Source organism: Cololabis saira, chromosome 16, assembly GCF_033807715.1.
Source record: "Cololabis saira isolate AMF1-May2022 chromosome 16, fColSai1.1, whole genome shotgun sequence".
NCBI lineage: Eukaryota > Metazoa > Chordata > Actinopteri > Beloniformes > Belonidae > Cololabis > Cololabis saira.
The window spans coordinates 26,424,204-26,442,603 of NC_084602.1; the positions used below are offsets into that span (position 1 = coordinate 26,424,204).

The 18,400-nt window shown below is 38.0% G+C and overlaps 2 protein-coding genes across 3 annotated transcripts; one reads left to right on the forward strand and one right to left on the reverse strand.

Annotated features, from left to right (window-relative positions):
* Positions 1-1,284: 1,284 nt before the first annotated feature.
* On the forward strand, positions 1,285-7,697 carry c16h14orf28 (chromosome 16 C14orf28 homolog). Of its 2 annotated transcripts, none has more exons than XM_061742917.1 (5): positions 1,285-1,512; positions 4,291-4,815; positions 4,910-4,999; positions 5,448-5,582; positions 6,574-7,697. In XM_061742917.1, the coding sequence occupies exons 1-5, from the start codon at positions 1,439-1,441 to the stop codon at positions 6,770-6,772; spliced, it is 1,023 nt and encodes a 340-aa protein (XP_061598901.1). In that variant the 5' UTR covers positions 1,285-1,438; the 3' UTR covers positions 6,773-7,697. The 2 variants fall into 2 exon arrangements, with proteins under 2 accessions (XP_061598901.1, XP_061598902.1); XM_061742918.1 differs by having other exon boundaries at positions 6,589-7,697.
* A 73-nt stretch (positions 7,698-7,770) lies between these two features.
* LOC133461907 (kelch-like protein 28) lies at positions 7,771-18,238 on the reverse strand. The gene is made up of 6 exons (XM_061742916.1): positions 18,099-18,238; positions 15,530-15,790; positions 14,800-15,437; positions 13,664-14,107; positions 11,048-11,256; positions 7,771-10,908 (listed from the first exon to the last, which is right to left on the reverse strand). The coding sequence occupies exons 2-6, from the start codon at positions 15,788-15,790 to the stop codon at positions 10,745-10,747; spliced, it is 1,716 nt and encodes a 571-aa protein (XP_061598900.1). The 5' UTR covers positions 18,099-18,238; the 3' UTR covers positions 7,771-10,744.
* Between the last annotated feature and the right edge of the window lie 162 nt (positions 18,239-18,400).

Here is an 18,400-nt window from a genome sequence, read left to right on the forward strand (position 1 = left end):
ATTTTCACCTGTTTCAAGTAAATTTTCACTTGAAATAAGTAGAAAAATCTGCCAGTGGGACAAGATTTATCTTCTTATTACAAGCAAAAAAATCTTGTTCCACTGGCAGATTTTTCTACTTATTTCAAGTGAAAATTTACTTGAAACAGGTAAAAATTGTTTTTTCCAGTGATGAGTCTTGTTTTAAGTGTAATGAGATTTTTTTACTAAAAGGAGACATTTTAACTAGAAATAAGACAAATATTCTTGTTAAGATTTTGAGTTTTTGCAGTGATCCATTTTACTTATCCTGTGAAGGACAGAGGCATATTGATAAGTACAGAAAACTGTTTTTTATTTTTGTGTTTTGATGTATTTGATGTAAGCCCAGTGGATATTTAAAGCTTACAGAAGGCTGCATATAACTGCTGCTATGTCCTTCCTGCAGTATTTCTGCAGGTGTTTTGGTCAGTGTTATTATTTGTACTATATTATATTATTTGTAATCAGCACAAATTATCTGTTCCCATATGATAAAATCCAGCAGTCCTCTTTCAGGGCTTTTAGCATATGTGTAAATATGGTTTGTGAGATATATATGGCTTGCTGTTCAGGGAATTAATCTTTCTTTCAATTAATCTTGTTGTTTCATTCCATATATTCAGAGATTAATTTCCTGAACGGCATGCCATAGTGTATAAGGCGAGAGAGAAAGAGAGAGATTTATATGTATATATAAATTAATATATATGGAGATGTTTATATATATATATATATATATATATATATATATATATATATATATATATATATATATATATATACATATGTTTATTATTGTTTCTACATATTAAAATATTTTTACACATATTAAAATAGTTTTACACAATCTGCTTCTGCTTGTCTATCATATAGTCGTGTTTTTACGTGTATTTAAACCTACTATGAATATTAAAATACACCGGTTCATGTGTCCGGTATTATGCCTAGATGTATGACGTTTGCAGAAAAAAAAATCCCTGTATTCTGCGAGTTATGACTGATTAAATGCGCTGACACTAAACTGCACCAGCCAGACAGATGACACTGAGTGGAGCGGGTGCCCGCACCAAATTGGCGGCCACACGGCTCATCAGCGCCGCTCAGCAGCGATCGATGAGGCGTCTATGTATATATGTCTACGGTCCCGCTGACGCCGTTGACCAATAGAAACTCGAGTCGTCTCCTGCCTCCCACAACAGTGAACGTGCTGTTCCGCGATGAGCCGCTAGAGGGCAGCAACACCCAAACACAATGTAGTGTTTATATAGGTCAACTCGGTGCACGAGAGATTGTTTAGGTTCATGCAAAAGGCGTCAATCTGCACATAGTAGCTAGAAAGTTGGGTAAAATGAAACTAAACATTGCTTGATTACCAGGTTTTACACCCGATGGAAGACATGAAGAAACACGGGGAGCTATGGAGAATAGATTCAGCGTTTTGATCGATAACGAGGATCTCTCGCGATTTTCAAACAGTTTCAACTCAGAAAGGTAAGTTGATTGAGGGTTGCCAGTTAGACAGGCTGGCAGGTTTTTGATTGCTGACTTCTCCTCGTAGGGAACCCGGACCTTTCTCGCCCATGCTTTTCTGTATTTGAAGGAGTCACGTAGTCACACAGCCCGTGTTTACGTCAGTGCTGAACAGCAGGCATGGCAGCTCAATAGTGGCAGTGGCACTTCCGGTGGTCGTCCGGTCTCAGAGGGAACTTCCGGTAGCTGCCACTGACAGCTGACAACTGTCATCATCCCAAAAAGTGGCTTTAGAGTGTAGTCGCTGCAATCTTATGTGTAATTTTAAAAAAGCATGTTTTTTTTAAGTTATTTACTTGTGAATGTGAATTGAATTTATTTCGAACATGTATATAAAAAATAAAAAAGTAGGAAGAAGTATACACTTTTTCCTAGTTCCTACCCCTTTATAACTCTATGGATTTACATTATTGCTATTACAGTATTCTATCTACACAATATCCATATAAATATAATCTATATAAATACTCCGTAAACATGCCTATTATTACATAATTATCCATATAAGTATATAGACAATATAAATATTACATAAATGTTATATCAATATCTAGAAAATACAACTATTATATAAATCTATATAAATATACACTATATAAACTACATAAATATCCCTATAAATATATATGTGCTACATACCCAATAAATATATAACATACATTACATAATTTCAACTATCCCTCTCAACAGATAATATATACTACATAAATATCTAAACATATCTTAAGCAAGTATAATATACCATTTTTCCCCACCTTATTTGTTTCTCACACTCCCCGTCAACCTATTTCCTCTTCCATATACCTGTTTATAAATAATTTTTTGTATTTCTTTTTAAACAGATTTATGTTATTACTTTGTTTCATTTCCTGCTCCAAACTGTTCCACAGAGTCACTCCACAGTTCGATATGCACATGCTTTTCATTGTTGTTCGTACTTTATATTTTCTAAAATTTAGTTCTCCCCTTAGATTATAGGCCCTTTCTCTCTCTGTGAACATTCCTCTGATATTTTAAGTTACTTACTTGTGAATGTGAATTGTGAATTGAATTTATTTCGAACATGTATATAAAAAATAAAAAAGTAGGAAGAAGTATACACTTTTTCCTAGTTTCTACCCCTTTATAACTCTATGAATTTACATTATTGCTATTATTATATCTACACAATATCCATATAAATATAGTCTATATAAATACTACGTAAACATGCCTATTACTACATAATTATCCATATAACCGGCTCTGACCTGTTTGACCTGCTGCCTTCAGGAAGATGCTACAGAGTCATCAGGTCAAAAACAGACTTAAAAAAAGCTTTTTCCCCAAAGCCATAACCGCCCTGAATAAAACGTGAATGTCTTTGTTACTGTTTTTTACCGTGCAATACTTCTCCCGGACTATCTGTGCAATATACCACTACATGTGTAACTATATACTATCATCTGTAAATAGAATCTCAGGTCTTCACTATTCAAATGCACCTTAACCTTTTTTATATTATTTATATTTCTTATATTCTTATATTTCTTATTGTTTGCACTATTGTTCTTATTTGTCTTGCACTCGAGAGGTGATGCTGCTTTCAATCTCACTGTACCCAGGTACATTGACAATAAAGTATTCTATTCTATTCTATATAAGTATATAGAAAATATAAATATTACATAAATATTATATAAATATATAGAAAATACAAATATTATATAAAGCTATATAAATATATACTATATAAATTGCATAAATGTCCCTATAAATATATATATATATATGCTACATACATAATAAATATATAACATATATTACATAATTATAACTATCCCTCTCAACATATAATATATACTGCGTAAATATCCATATAAATATCTAAACATATCTTAAGCAAGTATAATATACCATTTTTCCCTATTTTATTTTTTTATCACACTCCTCGTTAACCTATTTCCTTATGAAAGCATTTTTACCTCTGGATTTAAAAAAAGTCAAAGTTTTGCTGTAAAACTTTTTTTTATATTTTTGCACAAAGGAAAGTTGAAGTCATCCATCAAAAGGCATATTTGAGCCCCAGTAAGATGTCACCATCCTGTCTCTTAACATACTTAGCACCAAAAGTAAGAACATTTGTGTTTGGTCAATTATTTCTTTGTTGTAACAATGCTTCAAGGCTATTAATCATGTACCATTGGAAAGCCTATTTATTTCCCCTTAAATGGTGCCACATTTTCTTACTTCTTGTACTAAGTATAATTGTATTTCTTGCAATAAAAATTTAAAGTACGCAGAGTGTTGATGTTGCTACCAACTAATATTATTGCATTTTGCTTGTATTTTTAGCTTGTCCATGCTAAACATCTCTCAAAACAAATTGTTATAAATCCCTCAAAAACAAAACCTTTGCTGGTAAATGGTGTTCACAGACATAGTGCCTTATCTGGTATACAAATCCATTTCTATTCCCAAAAACACCTATACACACATGGATTTTCTAAACATTATGAAACCATATCTGCAAACTTGAGATGTTGTGTTTGGAAGTGACTGCCCGGTTTCTGTGCAGGGAACCTGAATATGAGTCCTGTGGATGAATTTTACATATCTGCTATTTAGCTTTTGGTTTCTGTCATTGTTTTGTGTAGTTTTACCAAATATCCAACGTAGGACTGATGTTTTCATGAAACAATCTCCCAGTGTCCAATGAGCTATGTTTCCTCAGGTAACTCATACATCATATCTCTTTAGATCTAAGACTCTGTTTGAAGAAATTCGTGCCTCAATAAATAACAATGATGAAGAAGACCGCTCCTTCTGGAGGCCTGTGCTTCCTTGGGGTGGTGTCTTTACCATCAAGGCAGGACGAAAGGCCATATCATGCATCCCTCTTTATGTGGAAATCCAGCTGAAAAACACCTGCACCATTGACGGCTTCCTCATGATCCTGTACGTGATTCTGCGGGACAACCGGGGTTTTCATAGGGAGCTCGGTGTCTTCCTGGGCAAGCAGTTTGTGGAGCATTTCCTCTACCTGATGGACTCCTTTGACTACACCACAGTGAAGATTCTGTGGATCTGGAACAGGATGTCTAAAAGACAGTACCGCTCAAAGATCCACAAGGCAGCCCTGGAGATCGACCTGTTTGGAAACGAGCACGATAACTTCACAGAGAACCTGGAGAACCTCATGTCTACCAGGCAGGAGAGCCTGTGCACCAACCGGAGCTGTCCGGCCCGTTTCCAGCTTTTCATCAAGAGCACGGTCAACATCAGGTAAGCTCTACGCATTTCAGCTTTATGACAGATTTCTTTGTGTTATCCTGTCAGCTCTATCCAATATTGATGTTTCCTTCTGGATTCCCCTCAGCCCTCCCCATGAACTTCCTCACAAAGATCCAGTTCAGTCGGCTGTGGACGAGTTCTTCTGTCCCAAGCTCCTTCTTTGCCCAGAACAGGGGTGAGACACAATATGGTGTTTGTATCTTCTGTTTCAGCACTTTGGTACTGTAGGCTACTTCTGTAACCAGCTACAGGACTGTCTCAGAAAATTAGAATATTGTGATAAAGTTCTTTATTTTCTGTAATGCAATTAAAAAAAACAAAAATTTCATACATTCTGGATTCATTACAAATCAACTGAAATATTGCAAGCCTTTTATTATTTTAATATTGCTGATTATGGCTTACAGATTAAGATTCCCAGAATATTCAAATTTTTTGAGATAGGATATTTGAGTTTTCTTAAGCTGTAAGCCATGATCAGCAATATTAAAATAATAAAAGGCTTGCAATATTTCAGTTGATTTGTAATGAATCCAGAATGTATGACATTTTTGCATTAAATAAAGGACTTTATCACAATATTAAAATTTTCTGAGACGGTCCTGTAAATCTATTCTCACCAGGTGTGACGGCTTAAGGGAGTTGTCTCAGAGGGTTTTCTGCCATGGCCCTCCACCTTTTGTTATTCTCAACATGCAGCAGTGGAGGTCAGAGGAACTGTCATATGTACCTTACCACCTGACTCTCTGTCAGCAAAGGTATGAAGAATCATCGGTGTGTTCCCGCTGGTCTCTGGTTTGTTAAGTCGCATGTTCAGAGAGAGAGAAAGACAGAAACAGATACAAGCTCTAATCACATGCACTTTTTTTTTGCATCGACTATGTTTTCAGCCCTCGAGTGCAGATAAAGTTGATTGCACAAGTTGAAAAATAGAAGCACAAAATCAGTAATGTAAACAGTAACAGATAAAAGCAGATCAACCTTCGCCTCGCCAGTAAAAAAAAAAAAAAAAAAAAAAAAAAGATTGATCCACCGTACAACTATCTGCATTCAATCTTGGTAGTCCTGTCCTTAATTTTCTTTTTATAAATGTATTCACAAAAATGACACATGGAGGACACCGGCATAAAATATTTGTTAGAATAAGAATAAAAAAATGAATGCAAAGAAAAATAAGTGAGGGAAACATGTAGGTGGTGGTTGTGTTCCCAGATGGACTTGCTTTAAAAACTGATAAAAAGAATAAATATGAATAAATGGATTGAAAAGACATAGCGTCACGTGTCAATGGGTGAAATCAGCACAACTTGGATGGAGAAAAGAGCAGGAAAAAAAACGACTTAGTGGGTTTTTCTCTTGTTGCAAAGATGACAGGGCTGAAACCTTGTTTATGGCTGTAATAGTGGCAAAACATTAATTTTGTTGTAATGAAATCATAAGCTGTGAAGCCTGAAGCTCCACCGCTCTAATATTATGTTTCCAATATTTTAGAACCGGAATTTTTCACTTGCATAAAGTTATTTGCTCTTCCTCCTCTTGAGAATCACTTTCCAGTTCCTTAAGTCCATGTATGCCTCCACTGGCCATTGCAGAGCATTGCAGAAATAACTCGTTTTAAAATACCTTTTCATTTATACTTTTCTTTAATTTATAAATCAGAATATTAGAATTATAATAGTAAAACATGTTTATGACTCCATATGTGTTTGAGACTACTGTAAACCAAAGAGAAATCTAAACAGAATCAAGTTTTTTCTTCCTCAGATACTTACTGGAGGGCGCCACGCTCTTCAACAAGGAGGAGCATCACTACTCAGCAGCGTTCCAGATAGACGGCTGCTGGATGCACTACGACGGCCTAAGGAACGATAACTTGGTCCTACTTCACAAGCCTCCAGAGTTCCTGCTGCTGTCCTCTCTGGTCTACATTCGCGCCTCTCACAAGTGATGTTTTTCCTGCCATAGATGGACATGCAGTGCAGATGGGTTTCACAAAGCAGAGAGCAGCATCTTCTCTAGTGTCGGCATTATTTTTCTACAACTGTTCTTATATTGACGTTACAATGCATCCTTAGGTCATGCTGAGTATTATTCCTTTGTCAATTTTAAGACTCAATCACGAACACCTGTATGCTTTCTGTGCAAATGAAAAACTCTTGATTTTTGAGGTACTATAATGGTGCTGGGTTGATGGGTATTAATGATGATGGAGAACGTGATTCTTGGTGCAAGTCTTTTACAAAACAAGTTTGGAAACAGTTGAAACACCTTAAACAGTTGGTAAATTTATCGTGGAATACCGCTGTATAATTAATGGCTGTTTGGAAGAGATGCGTTATCACATTTCCAGCTAAAGTATCATCTCCTGTGCTTTTTTCCACTTTATATTAAAGCATTATCTTTCTGTAAAAAAAGAAAAAGAAAATAATTAAACTGGTGCTTTTTCTAATTCACACTGTGGTGAGGGAAATTAACTACCAAACTGTAGCAAAGTGCATGTGTGCAGGTTAAGACGTTAAAGTTGAGGGTGAGTGTTTTATACAAAGTGTGAATGTTAGAATGGAAAGTTATTAAATGTAAAGAATGATTAAAGCAGCCTGTAATTTGGTCTCTGATACTAAAAGCTTAAACGTGACCAAACTGGCTTTTATGGCATGAAGCAGCATTCCTGTGCTGATAAACGCCCTCCACTTCAGCTTACTGTCCAGTCTTCTACATAAATGTCATTTTTGTGAAGGTTGTTGAACTTTTCACATAGTGCCTCTGCCATAAAAAAGCTTTTACCTACATCTGTTGAGTGTTGATTGCGAGTAAGTTTTGGTCTGTTTCTTTTCTGTAGACAACTGTCCTTAAAATGCAAATACAAATATTTTTCAGTACTCTGTCTGGTTGCGTTTTGTTTTACATTTTTCATGAGTGAAAGAAGAGATGCAGGATATCAGGCGGTACCTTTTAAGGCAGGCATTTATTTTAAACTGCACCACACAAACTGACTAAAATTTATGTAAAATGTTTTCAATCAAATGCGATAAAATGTGAAAAGCTACAATTTTTTTTTCCTCTTTTTACACTTAATGCAATCTTGTACTTCCAGCATTAATCCACAGGATATAAAATTCAAGATTTTCACCGTACTCCAGCCACACAAAATGGGAAATGTAAAAGAAGCAGAGTTGTCATTTTGGCGAACATTGACATCAGTTTCATGGGAGTTTCTCTCTCAGACACAAACATAAGTGCGGCAGCTCGTCGCATACCAGGTGTTAAGTCATCCATCCGCTTTCTTTGTACAAGCACTTTGGTGAGTGGTGGCAACACAAGACATTAGTTAGGCTATAATTAAAAACAAAAACACACACAAAACCAAAATCATCCTTTTTGCAGATTCATGTTTGCAGATTTCCGTCAGCTTTTCTCCAAAACTGTAGTAGTTGGTATTCACCTCAGAAATGACAACAGTGATGCTGATGAATAATGACAGCAGCACTTAATTACGCCTGCGTGATTTGTGCCGGTTGTCCTGGTGAAGTCTAACAAAACAGACCAATGTGCTACAGAACATAATACAAATAAATTCAAAATAGCCATAAAATAAACGAGCATTTGTAGAAATGGAAATTGGGTCGCTCATGCGTTTTTCTTCTAAAAAGGAATGTAGTAAGCAATGTTTAAAAATAAAACAAATAGATTAATGACATCTTGACCAAATCACAAGGCATTTGTATTTTGAAATGTTAATTTTGCCCTTACCCAGTCTTAATTTAAAAGTGTTTAAAAGACTTGCGGTAATGGCTGAAACATGTTAAAGTTCTCCAATTTGCTCCCAAATATAAGCAGATTATCTATGAATATTTATCCTTGAGAGGATTTATGTCTGGATGAACCAGCATGCACAACAAAATGACAACACAAGATGCCCGATAGTTTTGAGGCAAGGTCAGTGATACCATTTGATGTTTCAGTAGACGTACACATTACCAGCAAACATTCCATGTAGGGTTCTGTTACAGCAATATGAGAGGCCTTGGCTTTTTAAAGAGACAAAACACGAAACATACTCATCCAAAAGAGGGAAGTCTTATTGCATCATCTAAGTGCCATTAGCTTAAATCAAAAACGGTCTGTACAAATTACAATATGTATCAAATAGTTTGGTAAGTGCAATGCAAAGCTTGGTTAGAGTTTTTACTTGTATGCAAACAAGACTTGGAGATGAACAGTGATTCAGCAAGCCTCCCCCTCACCCCCAGACCTGCCTCTGCTCTGCGTCGCTTGATGTGTTGTCAGCTGAGCAAGAAAGCCGCGCAGTGACACACTCAGCCGGTACCGAGTCACGGTACACGCAGGGCACCCAAGACAGGGCTTTATCTTCCATGGAAGAACCGAACGCAAATACTTCAGCAATGAGCATGAGAAGAAACTCTTTCCACTGTGGCACAAGAGGGAGGTTGTTTCCAGTGCTACGGTTGTTAAAACAAAAAAGTTTTGGCACTTCACATGAAGCTGTGGATAATTAGTTCAGACCTGAGCATGCAAGCAAAACCTGGCCACAGGAAGATGATAACAGGTAGCAAGCACACTCAAGATAGCAAGTGCCAGAATTAAATGGCATGCTTGTATCCTGCAACAATGATTTTATAATCATAAAAGAAAATATAAAAACATAATGCTAATCTTCAGGCTTTTAGGACAATTTTGTGGTTGTCCAAGCCCTCTTTCCCTTTCAATAGGATTTTCTTATTGCATGGTTGGGCCCCCATTTAGATTTATGCATGTAATGCATAAAAAAAAAAAAAAAAAGCAAAATCATGTAACAGAGCCCAAACAGGAGGCTGACCAGATTCTGTAAAGCAACAGACAAACATCTGAATCCTGAATTCTAGATATAGCACCAGTTAGTATTGTGTACAGAGCAAAAGGGTGACAAAAAAAGGGCAGACGTTGATTTCGACTGTTGGGAAAAGTAACGAGTGCATGGCCTGACAGAAAGATATAACAGAAGCTAAAAACACGGGAATTTTTGCAAAGCAAGGACTAGTGGCAAACACTTGGGAGGGGGATTTGTCGCTAGAGTGACCCTGGGAAGCAAAGTACACACATTCACGCACACGTTAGTGACCCAGTGCACAAACATTTACAGGCAATGCACTAGAGGATATATTATCTATATACTTCATTTTGACTATTTACACAAGAAAGGCAGCCCTTTTTTAGAGAAAATATAAAGATTCCAACTTTGCTCTTTTTGTTGTGAAGCACTAATTTGGCTGCAGAACGATGCCGTTTTGCTCGAGCCTCAGTTCTGCACACAGACATGTAACAAACAGTCCTGACATGCACTTGCCCCTAGAGTGCGCGCACGCTCCCACTCTCACACACAGACACACAGAGAGAGCATGGCCAACTATCACACCTTCATATAAATACACAAGCAATCTGCATTGTTCTACAAAATTTGACCACAGTTCTGACTGCAGCAGACAAATAAAATATAGAATGACATGAAAGAACAAAAATATCCAACATACAATCCTGAACCACTATCAGATTTTTCCCCACAACGCTCAGACACATGACCCAGAGGCTTCACTGTGGCCCGGCAGCAGAAGAGCAGTGATAGCCATGTGCCAGACATCCAAATATCTTCCTTGTTCATTAATTTAACGGCTCTTCCTCATCTCTGCAGTCATGACTGTGGTCCCCTGCAGCCAGCCAGCCAGCTAGCTCGCTAGCCCTGCACATCCATCCATCCATCCACCCAGAAAACGCTCTGATGTTTCTGTAGGTGTGCAGCTGAGCTTGTCTGCACTCAGAGGATGAATGTGGGGAAACAGGAGGAGACAACAAAAAAGAGGGGGAAACAAAAAATAAAGTCTATGTCCAAGAGTTTTCACTGGGTCCGGGCTGGCTGGGCCATTGGTCAAAGGGCAGTCAGACCGAAGTTACAACGGCAGTACATCATGCCACTAGAGTCCGACCAGCTGTCCGAGATAGGGTCGTAACGCTGGACGGTGTTCAGGTAGGATGAGCCGGAGTGGCCTCCAACCACATAGAGGTAGTTGTCCACAATTGCAGATCCCACACCTGTAAGAAGATCATGCTACCGTCACTATAACCACTCCCCATTTGATGGACAGTGCAAAAAAAAAATAAAAAATTACCAGCAAGTTCAAATACGTCATCGTCATAAATTCAAATCTATTAAAAATAAATAAAAACTCACCCGTTCGGGGTTCATTCATTGGCCGGCAGGCTGTCCACTGGTTCTGATGTGGATCGAACCTCTCAATGCTGGACAGGTGAGAGACACCGTTGTGTCCACCAACCACGAATATGAAGCCCAGCATGACCCCAACCCCAAAGTTGATCCTCTTATCTGCCATGGGGGCTACCATTTCCCAGGCATCCTTGCTGGGGTCGTACCGCTCCACACTGGGAAAGCAGATGCAACAATCAGTACACCCAAAAGTGGTTTTTAAAAACGTATGACAGCCTAGCCATGCAGAGATAAAGCAATGCTCACATTGTGTTACAAATGTATTTTGAACTGTGAGATGTCTTGTGAATATCCAATGTTTGCATGGTGTGATTGCTAGATTCATATTTATTACTGAATAAAATGTATTAGGTCGTTTTCCAGAACAACAAAATATCAAATATGTATGGATGGATAGATAGATGTATAGTTATTAGGCCTGTGTTGGAAAGAAAAAAAAAAAAAAAAAAAAAAAAAAATCGATTTTCCGATTCTAAATAGATTCTCATATTAATTCCTAAAAATCGATTCTTATGTCTAAAGATCGATTTTTTTTTTCATAATTTTCGCCAGGTGAACTTTAATCCCAGTAGTCGGACACACAGTTTGTCATGACACTTCTGAAAAATGCCAGGTGCTTCATGGCAATACGTGTACCTGGTGACAGAATAAATTAGATAAGCTAAAATGATTTGTTTACGGCATGAACTGTTGCAATTTCTTTCTTTTTTGCACTTTAAATGGATATTGAAAGGCCTGTTTGAGTTATTTATTTCTTAGTTATTTCACAATAATTATTGTGAAATTATTATTTCACTAGTTATTTTACAGTCATAATTCAGGCAACAGCTCAAAAAACATTTTAAATAACACTAAGCCAAATCAATATCGAATCGAATCATGATAATCGATTCTGAATATTAAGATTCGGAATCGAATCGATTCCTGACATTTGAATCGATACATTTGAATCGTTATATATATATTTTTTAAAACAGAACCTTGTCATGCAGCCTAAATATTTTAGAAATATACTACAACCTAACCCAATTGCCTTTGTATAATAACCTTCTCAAGACAAAAAACAAAATTATGAAATTCTGGCAGATATGGAAACATTGGTGATCTGGGACTGTTTTGTAGCACAATCAAGGATGCACAAGCCATGAGGGATTGAAGAAAAGAAAAGAAAAAGTCCCCAGAGATTCTCTGTGCAAACACATTCTCCTGAAGGGGTTTTGGTGTCAAGGAAACCTGCAACAGGGATGAAGCTCCTTAGCGATCCAGAGCAACACACAGGCAGGCACCCTGATGAAACATCAGCAGGCACCTCTGTTATGAGTCCACCGATCATTACCAGCTCCCTGGCCATTTTCTCAGCAACACTTGATATCCAGCACTTGATTGCCATTTCCATTAAATATCTAACAAGATCCCAAGAGAGAAAGTTACGATGGGTCTTAAAAGAAACAGACCCCCCCTTAACAGGACAAAGACCATACTAAACCCCATGTCCCTACTGTCTCACCACATGTATAAGCATACCGGGAAGAGAGGAAAGTCATGTTTTTCCGATTTGAGCTGCGTGACTTTCCTGGGTCTTGTCAGAATAAGCTGCTGAGGTGCAGCGTGAAGGCCACAGTGCCATGTCATCCACATGGTAATAAAAACCTTTGCTTAATGCAGCATACACTGTCAAGTGTCTGAGAGGGCGGACTTTGAATGATGAGTGTTTTGAAGTGAATTGCAATTTTGTACCAAGACATGCATACTTTTACAGCTCTTTTACAACATGAAATGAAAGTTACTCAAATTAGTGTAATGATCTTTGTGGATCTACGCTGATCCGCTTAAACATTGAGATTATCTGGCAAATACCGAGTTAAGCCCTCCTTTTGCCAATAAGAGCTCTGATCTGTCCAAAAGCTATATTTTGGTTCAGGGGGTTGTGATGTTTGGTCTCTGGACTGGTCCTTCTTCCCAAAACTAGTATATGAATTGTTTGGAGAACAGCTCAAGTGCTTGTGTTTAATTCCCCCTCCTAAGCAGTTTTTGCCAGGTCTACTATGGTCCTGAGCACAAACCACTAGAAGTGTTCTGCTAAAATGTTTAAGCATATAACTAGTGTGAAGATAACCCATGTAAATTCCAGAATCCCCCATCCTTGCACCGTATACAGGACTGTCTCAGAAAATTAGAATATTGTGATAAAGTTCTTTATTTTCTGTAATGCAATAAAAAAAAAAGAAAAAAAAAAGTCATGCATTCTGGATTCATTACAAATCAACTGAAATATTGCAAGCCTTTTATTATTTTAATATTGCTGATCATGGCTTACAGTTTAAGATTAAGATTCCCAGAATATTCTATTTTTTTTAGATAGGATATTTGAGTTTTCTTAAGCTGTAAGCCATGATCAGCAATATTAAAATAATAAAAGGCTTGCAATATTTCAGTTGATTTGTAATGAATCCAGAATGTATGACATTTTTGTAATTGCGTTACAGAAAATTACAATATTCTAATTTTCTGAGACAGTCCTGTAAGATAAAACAAAAAATATTAATTACTCAGTGATATTACCTGTTCATGTGTGCAGGGCCGTAACCTCCGATAGCATAGATCATGCCGTCCAGCACAGCAGTGGCAAAGCAGCTGCGAGTCTTTGTCATGGGCGCCACAGGTTGCCACTCCTTCAGCTTTGGGACATATTTCTCCACAGACTGAAGGTAATATTGGCCATCATAGCCTCCCAGGGCGTACAGTTCTCCCGTCAGGACCACCACTCCGAGCGTGCTGCGACACTCGGCCATACGTTCCACAGAGGACCATGTGTTGGTTTCAGGGTCCCACCTCTCCACCGTGCTCTCATGTCTCCTATAGCTAATGCCTTGTCTCATGTGTGTGGCGATGCCTCCCACCACATACACCTTGTGGTCCAACACCGCCACTCCGAACTCATATCGGGGAACACTAAGAGGGGCAAGTCCTATCCATGAATCCGTCTGAGGGAAATACATTTCCATGCTGAAAAAGAGAGATCAATAATAATATAGCGTTAAATTTAAAGAAAAGTTTGATAAGCCAAATACACAAAGCCACATACACGTATGTGGTAGGGCTGGGCGATATATCGAGATTTTAATATATATCGATATATTTTCAAACGTGATATGGTACGAGACAATATCGTTTATACCGATTTTTAAAAAAAATAAAAAATTATGATTTTGATATAGCTTATTTTGTGACAAATTGACTTGAATGTTTTATTTGAGATTTGCACAAATGTTTTGTTATTTGCACAACTGTCAACCTCAGTGGAAAAGTCTGCCTGTTACTGTCTACATTGTATTAATTGCAGTGTATTTTAATTTAATTGTTTATTCAAGAAGCATTTTATTCTATATATGCAGGCAGTTTATTTTTATTTCATTTGTTTTATACATTTTGATATTGTGCAGACCTCTGTTAATAAAAGGTACCTGTGTAACATTTGACACGAGGCTTTGTATTAAAACGGACAGTTTTTTTAAGGGTTTGCCTCAGAAAAAAATGAAGCTAACAGAGATGCTATGCTATAATGCTTTGGGGGAAACCCCAATTATGGCACAGAAAAAATATCGATATATATTGAGTATCGCCATTTAGCTAGAAAATATCGAGATATGACTTTTGGTCCATATCGCCCAGCCCTAGTATGTGGTTGTCGTCGGTACCTTTCCAATGTAGCAAACAGTCCGGCCTTGCCTCCAACTGCAAGCAGCACTTTCGGAGCACATCTGGGCCGCGCTGACAACACAGTCTGATAGGATAGCCGGTGTTCAGGCATAAAGTGGTACTTCAGGGCCTCGTTGAGGAGGTGCTTGCATGCGTGGTCATCTCGTATAAGGTGGTTGGCTTCGTAAAGGCGAGTGAGGAATTTGACGCTAAGAAGAGGAAGGCGAACACAGTGCAGCAACTGAGCGAGATGCTGCTGTCTTTCAGTTATATCATATTTGATCCACGATTCGAGGGCATAAAATACAGTCTCCTCTGTGACCACCTTAAGGCAGTCATTGGACACGATTTCATCCAGCTCAGCTCTTGTCAGTTCAAAAAACTCATCCGTGTGGCAAACTTCTTCAAAGTTTTCACAGATAAACTTAGTTGCAGCCAGGCACAAGTCATGACAACCATAAGTCTCTGCAAAGCGAGAAATGCCTATGCAGTTTCCAGCATCCAGCTGGCTCTCCAAGAAAGAGCAACACTCTTTAAGTACCAGCTTAACCTGGAGTAAATTGGCAGCTGGAAGCAGCGATTCCACCGTTTCCTGGGAGATGAATACCGTGCCAGTGTAGGCATACTCCACGATGGCCTGGAAGTGAAAGAATACAAAAAAAAAGTGTCACTCAAAGAATGCCACAACACTCAATCATAGCAACTGGTTTCTGTTTGCTCCAAAATTACCTGCAAGGCAGTCTCATCAATGCACTGGAATTCCACCTCGGATGTCTCCTTTTCTGAAAGATTACCCGTAAACATGGCCTTGAAGTAAGGACTGATACTGGCCAACACTACTTTGTGGGCATGGATCTTGGCATCTCCCACTCGTAGGACAATGTCACATAGTTCATGATCCTGCCGCAAGAGCTGGAGGCCTTGCAGCAGCTGCTCCGAGTGAGGTCTTGTGAGGCTTGCAAACATATACGACTGGTCCTGCTGGTCCATCTGGGCAGAGGAAGTGCAATGTGTACAACTTGTCAATGGTTAAAATATGCACATTTTTAGAGTAACAGAAACTGTCACAATTCAGGAGGATGCCAACTTTGAAAAAAGCCCCTCTATGAACTGGGACAGAGCATCTGATGTGATCCACACATTGCAAACTTCAAACCACAACTACATCCAGAGTAACCTTATAGACTCAACTAATCATACAAGTGATAAGTGCAATCTGGAGTCATTAATTCATGCATTCTACAGACATGACGGGATATCAATTTGAAGTCAAGGATGTATTAAGATAATGCAGTACTTATTCCCACGCATGTCTATAAACTGCTTTAACGCAATGTAAGGAAGCTTAACAGAATAAAATAAAAGTATTTACTATATACCTGTTAAGTCTCCCGTTTTGGCCGGCAAACTACCGTATTTTACCCCTCTTTCCTGCCGTCCTCGCGTATTGTTTTTTTTTTCCGTAAATTTCCCGTTTTATAGTATAATAATTTTTAGACCGCAAACTGAATTGTCACTAGCCTTACGAGAACTGCCACCTGCTGTAGCCTTGTAATGAAAACAGCACACTGGTATTTTTTTTGTGATTAACTGATTTGTTAGAAATTGAAAACAAGTGGATTATCAAAGTTTACTCTGTTTTGTCAGTTCACGTGTACTTGTGTTGGGATATAGTTGGAATGTTTATCATGTTGAAAATAAAATTATACATTTTGTTGTAGGAAAAAAAAAAAAAACATGCTGTAGCCTGGGTGGCAGTTCTCGCGAGATTAGTGTCAACAACGTGAACAAACTCGGAACAACAAATCAGAGAGATGGATGGATGTAACGAGACAAGAGAAGATATTTCTGCCAAAAAAGCGAAGACTTCATGTAAATATCTCTAAAAATGGGAAACCGAATTTACTTTCCTAAAGAGGAGCAGAACAGGGAACAGTTACGAGTTCTGAAAGTTATTTCAGCTAGAGACACAGAAACATGCGTCTGTGTCATCAGTCATTAATACCAGAGAGCCACATGAGTGAAAATGACAAATTAAAATAAAATGTAAATGTTTCACTTGAAGACAATCAATGCGTATATAGACTGAAAATATTTAAAATAAATAAATGCGCTTTAATTCACTTGTGTTTTCATTTAGGGCTCTATTATAGGATTTACTTATTTAAAAAAACATTGAAAAGAAGGATGATGTCCTTATATTAAATTAATGAGTGGTGATGCTTGCTATGTTGATTTGGGTATTTATTTAATTGGTGATTTGCTTTGATTTTTTAAGGATGAAGGTAACATGTAGACTGCACCTTTATTTTAAAAATCTTTTTTGTTTCTTGAGGAATTTTGTTATCCCCATGGAGGCAATTTGTTTTACTGGCAGTCTTTCTCTTACTTCTTGCTTTTATTTCATTAATTTAATTAATCTTTTTGAGGGTAGGCAAATAATAAGCTTTGCTTCAGCCTACACCTTTTTCGGTCTAGATGTTATTTGTATATTGGAAACTTTTTTGTAATGTTTTTCTTTGAACAGTGTATTCGTTTTCTTGTTGTCATTTTTATTCTTTGTTTTTTTTTGTGTCATGACCGAAAATAAACTAAACTACATACGTAGGAATGTCCACAGCATTTCAGCATCAACAAAACGTAGAACTATCAGGTTCTGAGCGCATAATTGTAGTTTGTAAGTGGTTGACAGGTAGTTATTTTATCTCAAAATGTAAGATACTGGACCTCGGTTGGACTGGTGGTGGAAAATGTCCCTTATTTTTAAATCCAAAACTTGACAGGTATGATTTACTACAAAGTACGCAGAGGATCAACTACAATTAAAGCCAAATGCATAATTGTAACAAATGTGTTCAAGTATTACGACAGGGATTGGGGGGGGGGGGGGGGGGGGGGGGGGGTTGTGTTTGTATTCATGGTCAGATCAGAACAGATACAACATTTACAACCACCATGTCAGCGTCATGTCGTCAATGGTTCTCCACCACAGCAAACAGGAGAGGGAATTTGCTCCTGCTTCATTGCATTGCAGGTCAGCTGCTAAAAATACCCCGGCTCCTGAGCTGGGCTGCACCATTGATTGATATACAGTGACATGGCTGAAGCCTGAATTATGGTCCCGCGTTAAATCGACGCAGAGCCTACGGCGTAAGGTACGCAGCGTACTCTGCGTACCCTACGCCGTAGACTCTGCGTCGATTTAACGCGGGACCATAAATCAGCCTTAACAGATACAAAACGTGACGTAGCTAGCCTTCCGAAAACATCCCGTATTTCTGTGGCAAGGAAACCAAACCTGTAATCTGTGGTCCGTCTGATGCTTGGAGTTAATGGCCGATTGTTCAGCGGCGACGGGAAGGAACCCCGGCGGTTACGAAGAAAACAACCGACTACCAACAACGTAGCCGCAAAGCTAAAGACGAAGAGCTCTTATACCGATGAGCGAGCGAAGAACAGCCACTTCCGGGAGTTTTCAAAATAAAACTCCACTTACAAGCAGGAGCGGCGTTGATGTCAGTTTATAAAAATAAAAAAATAAAAACATGTAGTATTATTTAAAATGTAATTTATTTATTTAAAATGCCAAATATTTAAAAA

Coding starts and splice junctions, on each gene's coding strand:
- c16h14orf28 (XM_061742917.1), top strand. CDS start 1,439: ATGGAGAATAGATTCAGCGTTTTGATCGATAACGAGGATCTCTCGCGA. Junction 1,513..4,290: donor AACAGTTTCAACTCAGAAAG/GTAAGTTGATTG, acceptor ATATCTCTTTAG/ATCTAAGACTCTGTTTGAAG. Junction 5,583..6,573: donor CTGACTCTCTGTCAGCAAAG/GTATGAAGAATC, acceptor AACAGAATCAAG/TTTTTTCTTCCTCAGATACT.
- LOC133461907 (XM_061742916.1), bottom strand. CDS start 15,790: ATGGACCAGCAGGACCAGTCGTATATGTTTGCAAGCCTCACAAGACCT. Junction 15,438..15,529: donor TTGATGAGACTGCCTTGCAG/GTAATTTTGGAG, acceptor TTTCACTTCCAG/GCCATCGTGGAGTATGCCTA. Junction 10,909..11,047: donor AATGAATGAACCCCGAACGG/GTGAGTTTTTAT, acceptor ATCTTCTTACAG/GTGTGGGATCTGCAATTGTG.